The 15186-nt window shown below is 38.3% G+C and overlaps 1 protein-coding gene across 5 annotated transcripts in view; it reads left to right on the top strand.

Annotated features, from left to right (window-relative positions):
- The window catches only part of ARHGEF9 (Cdc42 guanine nucleotide exchange factor 9), a gene marked incomplete at both ends in the record, with an annotated part of 218694 nt that overhangs the window by 129896 nt on the left and 73612 nt on the right, over positions 1 to 15186 (top strand). For all 5 annotated transcript variants that reach the window (XM_082864062.1, XM_082864060.1, XM_082864061.1 and 2 more), the window contains one exon: positions 7584 to 7763. In XM_082864062.1, coding sequence (XP_082720188.1) covers positions 7584 to 7763 — 180 coding nt within the window. The remainder of the gene's footprint in view (positions 1 to 7583; positions 7764 to 15186) is intronic.

Genomic DNA, 15186 nt, shown 5'->3' with positions numbered 1-15186 from the left:
AATGACATTAGTTTTTTTTTTTTTTTGGCAGTCATATTCCACTGCCAACTCATCTTAACTTATATGCCCTTGGGGGGAGACCTTCAGATGGTGGAGGAGTAACACATGGAGATCACCTTCCTCCCCACAAATACATCAGAAATACATCTACATGTGGAACAACTCCTACAGAACACCTACTGAACGCTGGCAGAAGACATCAGACTTCCCAAAAGGCAAGAAACTCCCCACGTACCTGGGTAGAGCAAAAGAAAAAAGAAAAAACAGAGACAAAAGAATAGGGACAGGACCTGCACCTGTTGGAGGGAGCTGTGAAGGAGAAACAGTTTCCACACACTAGGAAGCACCTTCACTGATGGGGACAGGGCGTGCCGGGGGGTAAGTTTCAGAGCCACAGAGGAGAGTGCAGCAACAGGGGTGCAGAGGGCCAAGTGGAGAGATTCCAGAAAAGAGGATGGGTGCTGACCAGCACTCACCAGCCCAAGAGGCTTGTCTGCTCACCCGCTGGAGCTGGTGGGAGCTGGGAGCTGAGGCTCGGGCTTCGGAGGTCAGATCCCAGGGAGAGGACTGGGGTTGGCTGCATGAACACAGCCTGAAGGGGGCTAGTGCACCACAGCTAGACTGATTGGAGTACAGGAAAAAGTCTGGAACTGCCTGAGAGGCAAGAGAACATTGTTTTGGGGAGCACGAGGAGAGGGGATTCAGAGCACCGCCTAAATGAGCTCCAGAGACGGGCGCAAGCCACGGCTATCAGTGCAGACACCAGAGATGAGCATGAAATTCTAAGCCTGCTACTGCAGCCACCAAGAAGCCTGTGTGCAAGCAAAGGTCACTATCCACAACTCCTCTCCCAGGAACCTTTGCAGCCCACTGCTGCCAGGGTCCCATGATCCAGGGACGACTTCCCAGGGAGAACACACGGCACACCTCAGGCTGGTGCAACGTCACACAGGCCTCTGCTGCTGCAGGCTAGCCCCGCATTACGTACCCCTCCCTCCCCCCAGCTTGAGTGAGCCAGAGCCCCCTAATAAGCTACTACTTTAACCCCATCCAGTCTGAGCAAAGAACAGATATCCTCAGGCGACCTACATGCAGAGGCGGAGCCAAATCCAAAGCTGCACCCCAGGAGCTGTGTGAACAAAGAAGAGAAAGGGTTATTTCTCCCAGCAGCCTCAGGACCAGTGCTTTAAATCTCCACAGTCAACTTGATGTACCCTGCATCTCTGGAATACCTGAATAGACAATGAATAATCCCAAAAGTGAGGCGGTGGACTTCGGGAGTGACTATAGACTTGGGGTTTGCTTTCTGCATCTAATTTGTTCCTGACTTTAGGTTTATCTTAGTTTAGTATTTAGAGTTTATTATCATTGATAGATTTCTTTATTGATTTGGTTGTTCTCTTCCACCTTTTATATATATATATATATATACACATATATAATTTGTTCCTTTTTCACTTTTTGTGAGTGTGTATGTGTATGCTTCTTTATGTGATTTTGTCTGTATAGCTTTGCTTTTAACCTTTGTCCTAGGGTTCTGCTTGTCTGCTTTTTTTTTAGTATAGTTTTTAGCACTTGTTATCATTGGTGGATGTGATTTTTGGTTTGGTTGCTCTCTTCCTTCTTTTTTAAATTACTTTTTATTTTTATTGTGATAACTTTATTTCATTTTATTTTCTTTTTTTCCTTTCTTTCTCTTTTCTCCCTTTTCTTCTGAGCTGTGTGGTTGACAGGGTCTTAGTGCTCTGGCTGGGTGTCAGGCCTGTACCTCTGAGGTGGGAGAGCTGAGCTCAGGACATTGGTCCACCAGAGACCTCCTAGCTCCATGTAATATCAAATGGCGAAAGTTCTCCCAGAGATATCCATCTCAATGCTAAGACACAGCTCCATGCAATGACCAGCAAGCTACATTGCTGGGCACCCTATACCACACAACTAGCAAGACAGGAACACAACCCCGCCCATTAGCAGAGAGGCTGCCTAAAATCATAAAAGGTGACAGATACCCCAAAACACACCACCAGAAGTGGATCTGCCCACCAGAAAGACAAGATCCAGCCTCATCCGCCACAACACAGGCACTAGGCCCCTCCACCAGTAAGCCTACACTACCCACTGAACCAACCATAGCCACTGGGGGCAGACACCAAAAACAACAGGAACTACAAACCTGCAGCCTGTGAAAAGGAGACACCAAACACAGTAAGATAAGCAAAATGAGAAGACAGAGAAACACACAGCAGATGAAGGAGCAAGGTAAAAACACATCAGACCAAACAAATGAAGAGGAAATAGACACTATGCCTGAAAAAGAATTCAGGATAGTGACAGTAAAGATATCCAAAATCTTGGAAATAGAATAGAAAAAATACAAGGAATGTTTAACAAGGACCTAGAAGAACTAAACAGCAAACAAACAATGGTGAACAACACAATAAATGAAATTAAAAATTCTCTAGAAGGAAGCAATAGCAGAATAACTGAGGCAGAAGAACGGATAAGTGACATGGAAGATAAAATAGTGGAAATAACTACTGCAGAGCAGAATAAAGAAAAAAGAATGAAATGAATTGAAGACAGTCACAGAGACCTCCGGGACAACTTTAAATGCAACAACATTCAAATTACAGGGGTCACAGAAGAAGAGAAAAAGAAAGGGACTGAGAAAATATATGAAAAGATTATAGTTGAAAACTTCCCTAATATGGGAAAGGAAATAGTCAGTCAAGTCCCGGAAGCACAGAGAGTCCCATACAGGATAAATCCAAGGAGCAACATGCCAAAAAACATATTAGTCAAACTGTCAAAAATTAAATACAAAGAAAAAACATTAAAAGGGAAAAACAGCAAATAACATACAAGGGAATCCCCATAAGGTTAACAGCTGACCTTTCAGCAGAAACTCTGTAAGCCAGAAGGGAGTGGCAGGACATATTTAAAATGATGAAATGGAAAGACCTACAACCAAGATTACTCTACCCACCAAGGATCTCATTCAGATTCGACAAAAAAATTAAAACCTTTAAAGACAAGCAAAAGCTAAGAGAATTCAACACCACCAAACCAGTTTACAACAAATGCTAAAGGAACTTCTCTAGGCAGGAAACACAAGAGAAAGAAAAGGCCTACAATAACAAACCCAAAGCAATTAAGAAAATGGTAATAGGAACATACATACCAACAGCTACCTTAAATGTAAATGGATTAAATTATCCAACCAAAAGGCATAGACTGGCTGAATGGATACAAAAACAAGAGCCATATATATACTGTCTACAAGAGAGCCACTTCAGACCTAGGGACACACACATACTGAAAGTGAGGGGATGGAAAAAGATATTCCATGCAAATGCAAATCAAAAGAAAGCTGGTATAGTAATTCTCATGTCAGACAAAATAGGCTTTAAAATAAATACTATTACAAGAGACTAAGAAGAACACTACATAATTATCAAGGGATCAATCCAAGAGGAAGATATAACAACTGTAAATATTGATGAACCCAACATAGGAGCACATCAATACGTAAGGCAAATGCTAACAGCCATAAAAGGGGAAATCAACAGTAATGCAATCATAGTAGGGGACTGTAACACCACACTTACACCAATGGACAGATCATCCAAAATGAAAACAAATAAGGAAACACAAACTTTAAATGATACATTAAACAAGATGGACTTAATTGATATTTATAGGACATTCCATCCAACAACAACAGAATAAACTTTCTTCTCATGTGCTCATGGAACAGTCTGCAGGATAGAGCATATCTTGGGTCACAAATCAAGCATTGGTACATTTACAAAAATTGAAATTGTATCAAGTATCTTTTCTGACCACAATGCTATGAGACTAGATATCAATTACAGGAAAAAAGTTTGTTAATACATGGAGGCTAAACAATACACTACTAAATAACCAAGAGATCAGTGAAGAAATCAAAGAGGAAATCAAAAAATACCTAGAAACAAATGACAACCCAAAACCTATGGGATGCAGCAAAAGAAGTTCTAAAAGGGGAGTTTATAGCCATACAATCCTACCTCAAGAAACAAGAAACATCTCAAATAAACAAGCTACCCTTATACCTAAAGCAATCAGAGAAAGAAGAACAAAAAACCCCAAAGTTAGCTGAAGGAAAGAAATCATAAAGATCAGATCAGAAATAAATGAAAAAAAAATGAAGGAAACAGTAGCAAAGATCAATAAAACCCAAAGCTGGTTCTTTGAGAAGAGAAGCAAAATTGATAAACCATTAGCCAGAGTCATCAAGGGAAAAAGGGAAAAGATGCAAAGCAATAGAATTAGAAATGAAAATGGAGAAGTAACAACTGACACTGTGGAAATACAAAGGATTATGAGAGACTACTACAGGCAACTATATGCCAATAAAATGGACAGCCTGGAAGAAATGGACAATTTCTTAGAAAAGCACAACCTTCTAAGACTGAACCTGGAAGAAATAGAAAATATAAACACATATCACAAGCACTGAAATGGAGACTGTGATTTAAAATCTTCCGAAAAACAAAAGCCCAGGACCAGATGGCTTCACAGGCAGAATCTATTCAAACATTTAGAGAAGAGCTAATACGTATCCTTCTCAAACTCTTCCAAAGTATAACAGAGAGAGGAACACTCCCAAGCTATGAGGCCAGCATCACCCTGATATTGAAACCAGAGAAAGATGTCACAAGGAAAGAAAACTACAGGCCAATATCACTGATGAACATAGATGCAAAAATCCACAACAAAATACTAGCAAACAGAATCTAACAGCATATTAAAAGGATCATACACCATAATCAAGTGGGGTTTATCCCAGGCATGGAAAGATTCTTCAATATACGCAAATCAATCAGTGTGACAAACCATATTAAAAAACTGAAGGAGAAAAACCATGTGGTTATCTTAATAGATGCAGGAAACGATTTCAACAAACTTCAACACCCGTTTATGGTAAAAATTCTCCAGAAAGTAGGCATAGAGGTAACTTATCTCAACCTAATAAAGGCTGTATATGACAAACCCACAGCCAACTTCATTCTCAATGGTGAAAACTGAAACCATTTCCATTAAGATGAGGAAGAAGACAAGGTTTTCCACTCTCACCACTATTATTCAACATAGCTTTGGAAGTCTTACCCACAGCAGTTAGAGAAGAAAAAGAAATAAAAGGAATCCAAATTGGAAAAGAAGAAGTAAAGCTGTCACTCTTTGCAGATGACATGATACTATATAGAGAGAATCCTAAAGATGCTACCAGAAAACTACTAGAGTTAATCAATGAATTTGGTAATGTAGCAGGATACAAAATTAATGCACAGAAATCTCTTGCATTCCTTTACACTAATGATGAAAAATCTGAAAGAGAAGTTAAGGAAACAATCCCATATATCATTGCAATGAAAATTAAAAAATAGCTAGGAATGAACCTACCTAAGGAGACAAAAGACCTGTATGCAGAAAAATATAAGACACTGATGAAAGAAATTAAAGATGATACCAACAGATGGAGAGATATACCATGTTCTTGGATTGGAAGAATCAACATTGTGAAAATGACTATACTACCCAAAGCAATCTACAGATTCAGTGCAATCTCTATCAAAGTACCAATGGCATTTTTCACAAAACTAGAACAAAAAATTTCACAATTTATGTGGAAACACAAAAACTCCACATAGCCAAAGCAATCTTGAGAATGAAAAACATACCTGGAGGAATCAGGCTCCCTGACTTCAGACAATACTACAAAGCTACAGTAAACAAGACAGTATGGTGCTGGCAGTAAAACAGCTATATAGATCAGTAGAACAGGATAGAAAGCCCAGAGATTAACCCACGCACCTATGGTCACCTTATTTTTGATAAAGGATTCAAGAATATACAGTGGAGAAAAGACAGCCTCTTCAGTAATTGGTGCTTAGAAAACTGGACAGCTACATGTAACAGAATGAAATTAGAACACTCCCTAACACCATACAGAAAAATAAACTCAAAATGTATTAAAGACCTAAATGTAAGGCCAGACAGTATAAAACTCTTAGAGCAAAGCATAGGCGGAACACTTTATGACATAAATCACAGAAAGAAACTTTTTGACCCACCTGCTAGAGAAACGGAAATAAAAACAAAAATAAACAAATGGGACCTAATGAAACTTAAAAGATTTGCACAACAAAGGAAACCAGAAACAAGATGAAAAGACAACCCTCAGAATGGGAGAAGATATTTGCAAATGAAGCAACTGACAATGGATTAACCTCCAAAATTTATAGGCAGCTCATGCAACTCAATATCAAAAAAAAAATTCCAAAAATGGGCAGAAGTCCTAAATAGACATTTCTCAAAAGAAGATGTACAGATTGCCAACAAACCCATGAATGAATGCTCAACATCACTAATCATTAGAGAAATGCGAATCAAAACAACAATAAATAGTAGTATAAATAAATGTCAACACATTATTGGCACAAATTATTAATTTGCAAACTGTTTTAAAGACACTCATTGATGGCTGAATTGGAGGGTAAGAAGAGCTAAGGTAAGTGAGATTTTGGTAGGGGTTGGTAAAGGGCATTGAAGCCAGGGATGAGGATCTTCCTGGAGTATGCCTAAATGACTTCATTGCAAGCTGTGTTAGAGGAGACAAAATGGAGTTAGGACCAGAAGTGATAAGTCGTTCACCATAAATGCTCCTCATTAGGGGCCCAACAAGTGTTATAATAATCACATTTAGCTTTTGGATGAAAGCAATTGACCATAATTCATTCTCACCAGAACATTTTCACATGCTAATGATTTCTAATGAGGACAGTGGCCATTAGTTAAAAATCTACACCAGTAGTTTTAGAACGGAACACTGTGTTTGGTTTCTTTTGCCCTGACTTACAATGTGTCCTGAGTCTGATTGTGTTATCTCGGTGCTCTCTTATCAGACCAAGAATCTCTTTCATTGATTCTTCCTTCATCAGTGGCTAGCTGTATTAATTCATCCATTTATTCACAAATGTGTCCTAAATACTTACCCTGTTAAAAACACCATGCCTGGCCACTTGTGAACTTGCTGGCTAAGCTCATCCAAACTCTCTCTCCTAGCCAGCTACCTTAGATGGCTAAGACACCCACTTTAAAGAATGGTTTGGTTTTGTCAATTCCTGTTCCCTTTTGGGAAGTTTTCCTACCTGACCTTTTGGATTGGTCCTATAAGAAATAGAACATTAGAGTTGTGAATCAATCCAGCTAAACCAGTAACTCACTACTAAAGCAAGTGAAAATGTTTGTGTTTAACCAGATTCTGATAAAGGGTCCTATGACTTTTGGGGGTCCTTGTCATAAAAGGCTCTATGCTCTGGAGTCTGCAGTCTGAAGACCTTTGCTTGAGATCCATCTTTCCTAATTATTCACTGGTGGAGTGACTTCCTTCTTTAAACCCCAATCTTCTTGTATGAAAAGTGTAAATGGTTATTCCCTGTCTACTTCATGATACTGAAATAAGGCTCCCAAATGCTCAGGAAGTGGTAAAGCCCCCAGGGAGTGAAGGGCATCCTCAACCTGGGCTTTTGCTTTGTCTGCAGGGCTACCTGAAGCAATGCCGGAAGAGAAGGGACATGTTCAGTGATGAGCAACTGAAGGTGATCTTTGGGAACATTGAAGACATCTACAGGTTTCAGATGGGCTTCGTAAGAGACCTGGAGAAACAGTACAACAATGATGACCCCCACCTCAGCGAGATAGGACCCTGCTTCCTGGAGCACGTAAGCATCTTCCCCTTTGGGGAGGGTTTTGAGAGATGTTTGGAAGCCATGGAAGGAGTCTCTGAGCTATTTGGTTCTGCTCAGTTGCTTTGCCCCATGGTAGGGGATGGATTCCTCTCTGACCCTGATGTTCATCCCCTTGCTAGAGTATGAGGACTTAGGAAGGTACTGTGATTTGTCCAAGGACTCTTCTTCTTTACTGTTCTCCATGCCTTTTTTTTCTCCTTCCAGATAATTATCAGTAGGATTTTTCTTCAACTTCTCTTCTCTGCTCCTATGGGGCTCAGTTTCCATGGGACCCAGTGCTTTGGGAGGGACTCTGAACATATTCATATATTCCAGGAATCTGAGAAAGGAGAGACCATGGTCAGCATGAAACTAGACCCCTGCAAGGCATTTAAGGGAGAACACTAGGGTAGGGGAAGTGACAAGTGTAGGAAAAGGGGCTACATGATTTAGAGGAAGGAACACTAGGAAACAAGGAAGTGAGGATGTGAGTCCTGTCTATAATGATTGTCTGGGTAACTTTGGGTAAGCTCCTTACCGTCTTTGGGCTTCCTCACATGGATTTAAGAAGGTTTCACTTTATACCTCTGTGGTTCTCTAATATCTTTTGTGTCTTATTCACAGGTGACCTAGTTGTTTTGACAACTCTTCTCCCCCGTTTTATAAAGTATTTATTTTTAAAGAGATAATACATGCACATGGTATAAAATTCAAATGACACATGAAAGTGTGCAACTAAGAGTAAGTTTTCTTGCAAATTCTCCTGCTTTTACTATGGGAATGTGTAGTGGGGGGATAACCCTAAGGCCACCCATATGTTCAGTGATTTGCTACAAGTCCCGGGACTCAGCATATAGTCATACTCATGGTTGTGATTTAATACAACTAAAGGATACAAAGCAAAATCAGCAAAAGGAAAAGGCACATGGGGCAAAGTGTGAAGGAAACCAAGTGTAAGTTTCCAAGAGTCCTCTCCCAGTGGAGTCATACAGGATGCACTTAATTCCCCTTGCAATGAGTTGTGACAACACTTTTGAAATGTTGTCCACCAGGGAAAATTATTAGGGACTCAGTGCCCAAGATTTCTATGGGTGGCTGGTCATGTAGGCACCCTCTGCCTAGCATGTACCAAAATTCCAGACTCCCAGAAGGAAAGCAAGTATTCTGCATAAACCACATTGTTCATACAAATAGTTTAGGCACAGTGAGCCACTCTCGTCAGGGAATGGTGAAAAATCTCTTGAGATCCAAGTTCCAAGATGCCAGCCAAGGGCCAACCTTTCAAGCAGGCCTTTTTAGGGATAGCAGTCTCAGGCCTGATATGTTAACTCTTTTTTGCACAGTATTAAACTGGTTCAGCCATTCCAGAAAGCACCTGGGTAGTATTTATCAAAGTTAAGCATGTGTATGATCTTGGGTTCCATTCATGAATATATATCACAGAGAAATTCTCATAGAGGTCCACGAGGGAACATTTACAAGGCTGTTGATTGCATGGCAGTGTTGTGTGTGGTGGAGTGCAGTTAGAAACAACTTAGGTATTTATCACCAGGGTATGGATGAGAAACATAATGGGGGATGCTTACTGTAAGGTATTATATAGCAAGGAACAAGAGACTAGTTGTATGTACCCAATAGCAATGTGTGTAAATATAAATATAGTCTTGAGCTGGGAAAGTAGAATATGGAATAGTGATTCTCAATTGGAGTCTACCCTGTGCATTGTAGGGTGTTTAACAGCATTCCTGGTCTCTATCTACTGGAGGCCAGTAGCAACCTCCTAGTTGTGACAACCCAAAATGTCTCCAGACATTGTCAACTTTACCGAGGGACAAAAAAGAACCACTAATCTATTAAAATGATCATATACTTTTACACTGTAATCTGTTAATGTGGTGAATTTGGTTTGAATAATTTTCATATGTTAAATGAACATTGTATTGCTGGGATAAACCCCACCTAATCATGGTGTATTATCCTTCTTTATATATTAGTTTGCTTTTTAAAAAATATTAGATTGTTTACCCTCTTTTAATTCAGTTCTAGGATTTATTTTTTTTTAGGATTTCATTCTTTATCATCTTGGTTTAGGTATAATTTACAAACAATAAAATTCACCAAATGTCTACTTCGATGGGTTTTGACAGGTGCATATAGTTGTGTAACTACCACCGTAATCAAGATATGGAACATCTCTATCACTTCATCAAGTTCTAATGTTCTCCCCTTGTTGTCAGTCTTTGCTCTCACCCTTGCCCTTGGCAAACACTGATCTGCATTCTGTCACCATAATTTTGTTTTTTTAGAATGTCATATAAATGGAATAATGCAATAGTGATATTTTGTTTAGCTTCTTTCACTTAATTTCTTTGATATCCATCCATATTTTTGCATGTATTAGTAGTTGGTTATTTTTCTTTTTATTGCTTAGCGATAATTCCATTGTGTGGATATACCACTTATTCACCAGTTCATTCCAGGACATCTGGGTTGTTTACTAGGTTGTTTCCATCTGTGGGATTACTGGGTTGCATTTAGGTATTTGTTTAATTTTATAAGATACTGCCAAACTGTTTTCCAAAGTTACTGTATCATTTTGCATTCTCACTTCTAATATATAAGGGTTGCAGTTGTTCCACATGGTTGTCAGCACTTGGTATTATCAGTATTTTTAATTTTAGGCATTCTAATAGGTGCATAGTGGCATTTCATTGTGGGTTTAGTTTGCATTTCCCTAATGGCTAATGGTATTGAGCATTTTTTTCATGTGCTTATTTGCCATCTGTATAAAACCTTTGGTGAAGTGTCCTTGTCTTTTGCCCATGTGGGTTGTCTGTTTTCTTACTATTTAGTTCCAAGCGTTATTTCTGTATTCTGTTTGCAAGTCCTTGGTCATATATGTGATTTTCAAAGGTTTTCTCAGTCGTGGCTTAGTCTTTCATTTTTTCTTAACATTGTCTTTGAAAAGCATAAACTTTTAATTTTGTTGAAATTCAATTTATTACTTTTTCATGATTCATGTTTTTTTGTTTCTTATTTAAGAAATCTTTGCCTAACCCAAAGTCACAAAGCTTTTCTACTGTTTTCTTATAGAAATTATGTAGTTTTATTTCTTATATTTAGGCTATGATCATTTTTGAGGTACTTTTTATATATGGTGCAAAATAAGGTTCAAGGTTAATTTGCTTCCATGTGGATATTCAGTCATTCCAGCACCTTTGTTGAAAAAACTATTAATTTCTCCATTGAATTACCTGGGCATCTTTGTCAAAAATCAATTGATCATATATGTGTAGTTCTATTCTTAGGAACACTATTCTGTTCCAGTGATCTATGTGACTATTTATATAGTAATACCACACTGTGTTTTCTTCTTGTTTTAATTGAGATATAATTGTCATATAGCATTATATCAGTTTCAGGTGTACAACATAATAATTTAATATTTATATATATTGTGAAATGATCACCACAGTAAGTCTAGTTAACATCTATTACCATACATAGTTACAATTTTTTTGTCTCACTGTCTTGAATAATGTAGCTTCATAGCAAGTCTTGAAAGCAGGTAAAGTCCTTCAAATTCATACTTTTTCAAAACAATTTTGGCTATTTTAGGTGATTTCTATTTCTATATAAATTTATCTTATCACAAGGAGAATTTTGTTCTCTTCTTTTTATTTTATCTATATGAGATGATGGAAGTTAAATAAACATTGTGGTAATCATTTCACAATATATGTAAAGCAAGCCATCTTGCTGTACACCTTAAACTTATACAGTGATGTTTGTGAATTATTTCTGGATAAAACTTGGGGGGGGGGTGGGAAGAATCAGCTTGCTTAGTTCTACCAAAAAGCAAGGATAACAACAACAAAAAAGAATTCTTCCAGCATTTTGATTAGGATTACATTAAATCTCCCAGCATTGTTTCTAGTTTTCACTTGTATAGGTCTTGATCTTATTTTTTAAAATTGATTTCTAAGTAATTAATTTTTTGCTGCTTTATAAATTGTATTTTTATTTCAATTTCCTATAGTTTGTTGCTATGATATAGAAATGCAACTCATTTTTTTTTTACAGCTGTCCCTCAGTATCTGCAGGAGATGTGTTCCAGGACACCCTGCAGATACCAAAATCCACAGATGCTCAAGACCCTTATATAAAATGGTATAATATTTGCATATAACCTATGCACATACTCCCATATACTTTAAATCATCTCTAGATTACTTATTATACTTAATACAATGTAAATACTATGTAAATGGTTGTAAATAAAATGTAAATGCTATATAAATTTTTACTGGCATGCAAAACAAAGTTTTGCTTTTTGGAACTTTCTAGATTTATTTTCTGAATATTTTCCATCTGCAGTGGTTGAATCCACAGATGCAGAACCTGCCAATATGGAGGGCCAACTGTATTGACTTTGAATCCTGGCACATTATTGAATTCAATAATTGGGTCTATTTTTTTTTTTTTAGATTCCTTAGGATTGTATACATATACAATCACGTCATTTCTAAATAAAGGCAGTTTTATTTATTCTTTTTCAATCTGTATGACTCCTATTTCCTTTGCTTCTCTTATTGGACTAGCCAAGACCTTCACTACAGTGTTAACTAGAAGTGGTAAGAGCAGGCATCTTTTGTTTTGTACCTGATTTTTAGGGACAAAAATTCAGCATTTACTATTAAGAATGATATTAACTTTAAGTTTTTCACGATCACCCTTTATCACATTGGGGAAGTTTCTTTCTAATCCTGGTTTGCTGATGGCTTTTATCATAAATGTATTTTATCAAATGCTTATTGAAATTATTGAAATAATCATATGTTTTTTCTCCTTTAATCTGTTAACATGGTGAATTGGATTGGGATAAGTCCCTCCTAATCATGGTGTATCATCCTTTTACTGTACTATTTTGCCTGATTTTTAAAATTAGGTTACTTGTCTTTTTATTATTAAGTTCTAGTATTTTTTTATACATTGATGCAGGTTCTTTATTAGGTATGTGTTTTTCTGATTTCTTTTGATATGTATGGCTTGCCTATTTAGTTTTCTTTAATAATAGTTTTTTTAAGTCCATGTGTAATAATTCCATCTTGATATTTTTGGTCTACCAATTTCTATTTTCTATTATTTCTCTTAGGTTTTGCTCATGTCTTATATTCTCATGCACCAGGTTATTTTATTTTTTTTTTTTTTTGGTGGTACGCGGGCCTCTCCCGTTGTGGAGCACAGGCTCCAGACGCGCAGGCTCAGCGGCCATGGCTCATGGGCCCAGCCGCTCCACGACACGCGGGATCTTCCCAGACCAGGGCACAAACCTGTGTCCCCTGCATCGGCAGGTGGACTCTCAACTGCTGCGCCACCAGGGAAGCCCACACCACGTTATTTTTGAATGAGTACTGAACAATGTATATAAAAAATTGTAGAGATTTTTGTAAAACTTGGAAATAATTTCAAACTTACAGAAAAGCTAAAAAAATAAGAACAGTATAAAGGGTACCCATACAGGCATACCTCAGAGATGTAGGTTTGGTTCCAGACCACCACAATAAAGTGAACCACACAAATTTTTTGGTTTCCCAGTGAATATAAAAGTTATGTTTACATTATGCTGTTGTCTATTAAGTGTGCAAGGCATTATGTCTCAAAAACAATATATATGCCTTACTTAAAAATACTTTGTTGCTGAAAAATGCTAACCACCATCTGAGCCTTCAGCAAGTCATAATCTTTTTGCTGGTGGAGGGTCTTGCCTTGACATTGATAGCTGCTGATCAGGGTGTTAGTTGCTGAAGGTTGGGGTAACTGTGGCAATTTCTTAAAATAAAACAATGAAGTTTGCTGTCAATTGATTTTTCCTTTCATGAATGATTTCTCTGTAGCATGCACCGCTGTTTGACAGTACTTTACCCACAGCAGAATTTCTTTCAAAATGGAAATTCTCTCAAACTCTGCCACTGTTTTAGAAACTGAGTTTATTTAATATTCTAAACCTTTTGTGTCATTTCAACTATCTTCACAGCATCTTCACCAGAAGTTGATTCCATCTTCAGAAACCTCTTTCTTTGCTCATCTGTAATAAGCAACTTCTTATCCATTAAAGTTTTACCATGAGATTGCAGCAATTCAGTCACATCTTCAGCCTCCACTCCTAATTCTACTTCTCTTGCTATTTCCACTACATCTGCAATTACTTCCTCCACTGAAATCTTGAACTTTTCAAAGTCATCCATGAGGGTTGGAATCAACTTCTTCTGAACTCCTGTTAACGTTGGTATTTTGACCTCTTCCCATGAATCACGAATGTTCTTAATGGCACCTAGAATGGTGAATCCTTCCCAGAAGGTTTTCAATTTGCTTTGTCTAGATCCATCAGAGGAATCACTGTCTATGGGAGCTATAGCCTTAAAAATGTATTTCTTAATCATAAGACTTAAAAGTCAAAATTACTCTTTGATCCATGGGCTGTGTTAGCAGGCATGATAACAACATTAATCTCATTGTACATCTCCATCAGAGCTCTTGGGTGACCAGGTGAATTGTCAATGAGCAGTAATATTTTGCAAAGAATTTTTTTCTAAGCAGTAAGTCTCAACAGGGGACCTAAAATTTTCAGTAAATCATGTTGTTGTAAACAGATTTGCTGTCATCCAGGTTTTGTTGTTCCATCTATAGAGCACAGGCAGAGTAGATTTAACATAATTCTTAAAGGCCTCAGGATTTTCGGAATGGTAAATGAGCACTAGCTTCAACTTAAAATCAACCAGCTGCATTAGCTCCTAACAAAATAGTCAGCCTGCCTTTTTTTTTTTTTTTTTTTTTTTTTTGTGGTACGCGGGCCTCTCACTGTTGTGGCCTCTCCCGTTGCGGAGCACAGGCTCCGGACGCACAGGCTCAGCGGCCACGGCTCACGGGCCCAGCCGCTCCGCGGCATGTGGGATCTTCCTGAACTGGGGCACAAACCCGTGTCCCCTGCATCAGCAGGCGGACTCTAAACCACTGCGCCACCAGAGAAGCCCCAGCCTGCCCTTTTAAGCTTTGAAGCCAGTCACTGACTTCCTCTCTAGCTGTGAACATCCTAGAGGGCATCTTCTTTTTATGGAAGGCTGTTTTGCCTACACTGAAAATCTGTTGTTTAGTGTAGCCACCTTCCTTTATTATCTTAGCTAGATCTTCTAGATAACTTGCTGCAGCTTCTACATTAGCACTTGCTGCTTCACCTTGCACTTTTATGTTATGGAGATGGCTTCTTTCCTTAGACCTCATGAACCAACCTCTGCTAGCTTCACTCTTTTCTCTGCAGCTTCCTCACCTCTTTCAGCCTTTGTAGAACTGAAGAGAGTTAGATTCTTGTTCTGGATTAGGCTTTGACTTAGGGGAATATTGTGGCTGGTTTGATCTT

The sequence above is a fragment of the Leucopleurus acutus genome (genome assembly GCF_964270905.1).
Source record: "Leucopleurus acutus genome assembly, chromosome: X".
NCBI classification, from domain to species: Eukaryota; Metazoa; Chordata; class Mammalia; order Artiodactyla; family Delphinidae; genus Leucopleurus; species Leucopleurus acutus.
This window is presented reverse-complemented; position numbering and strand designations above follow the sequence as displayed.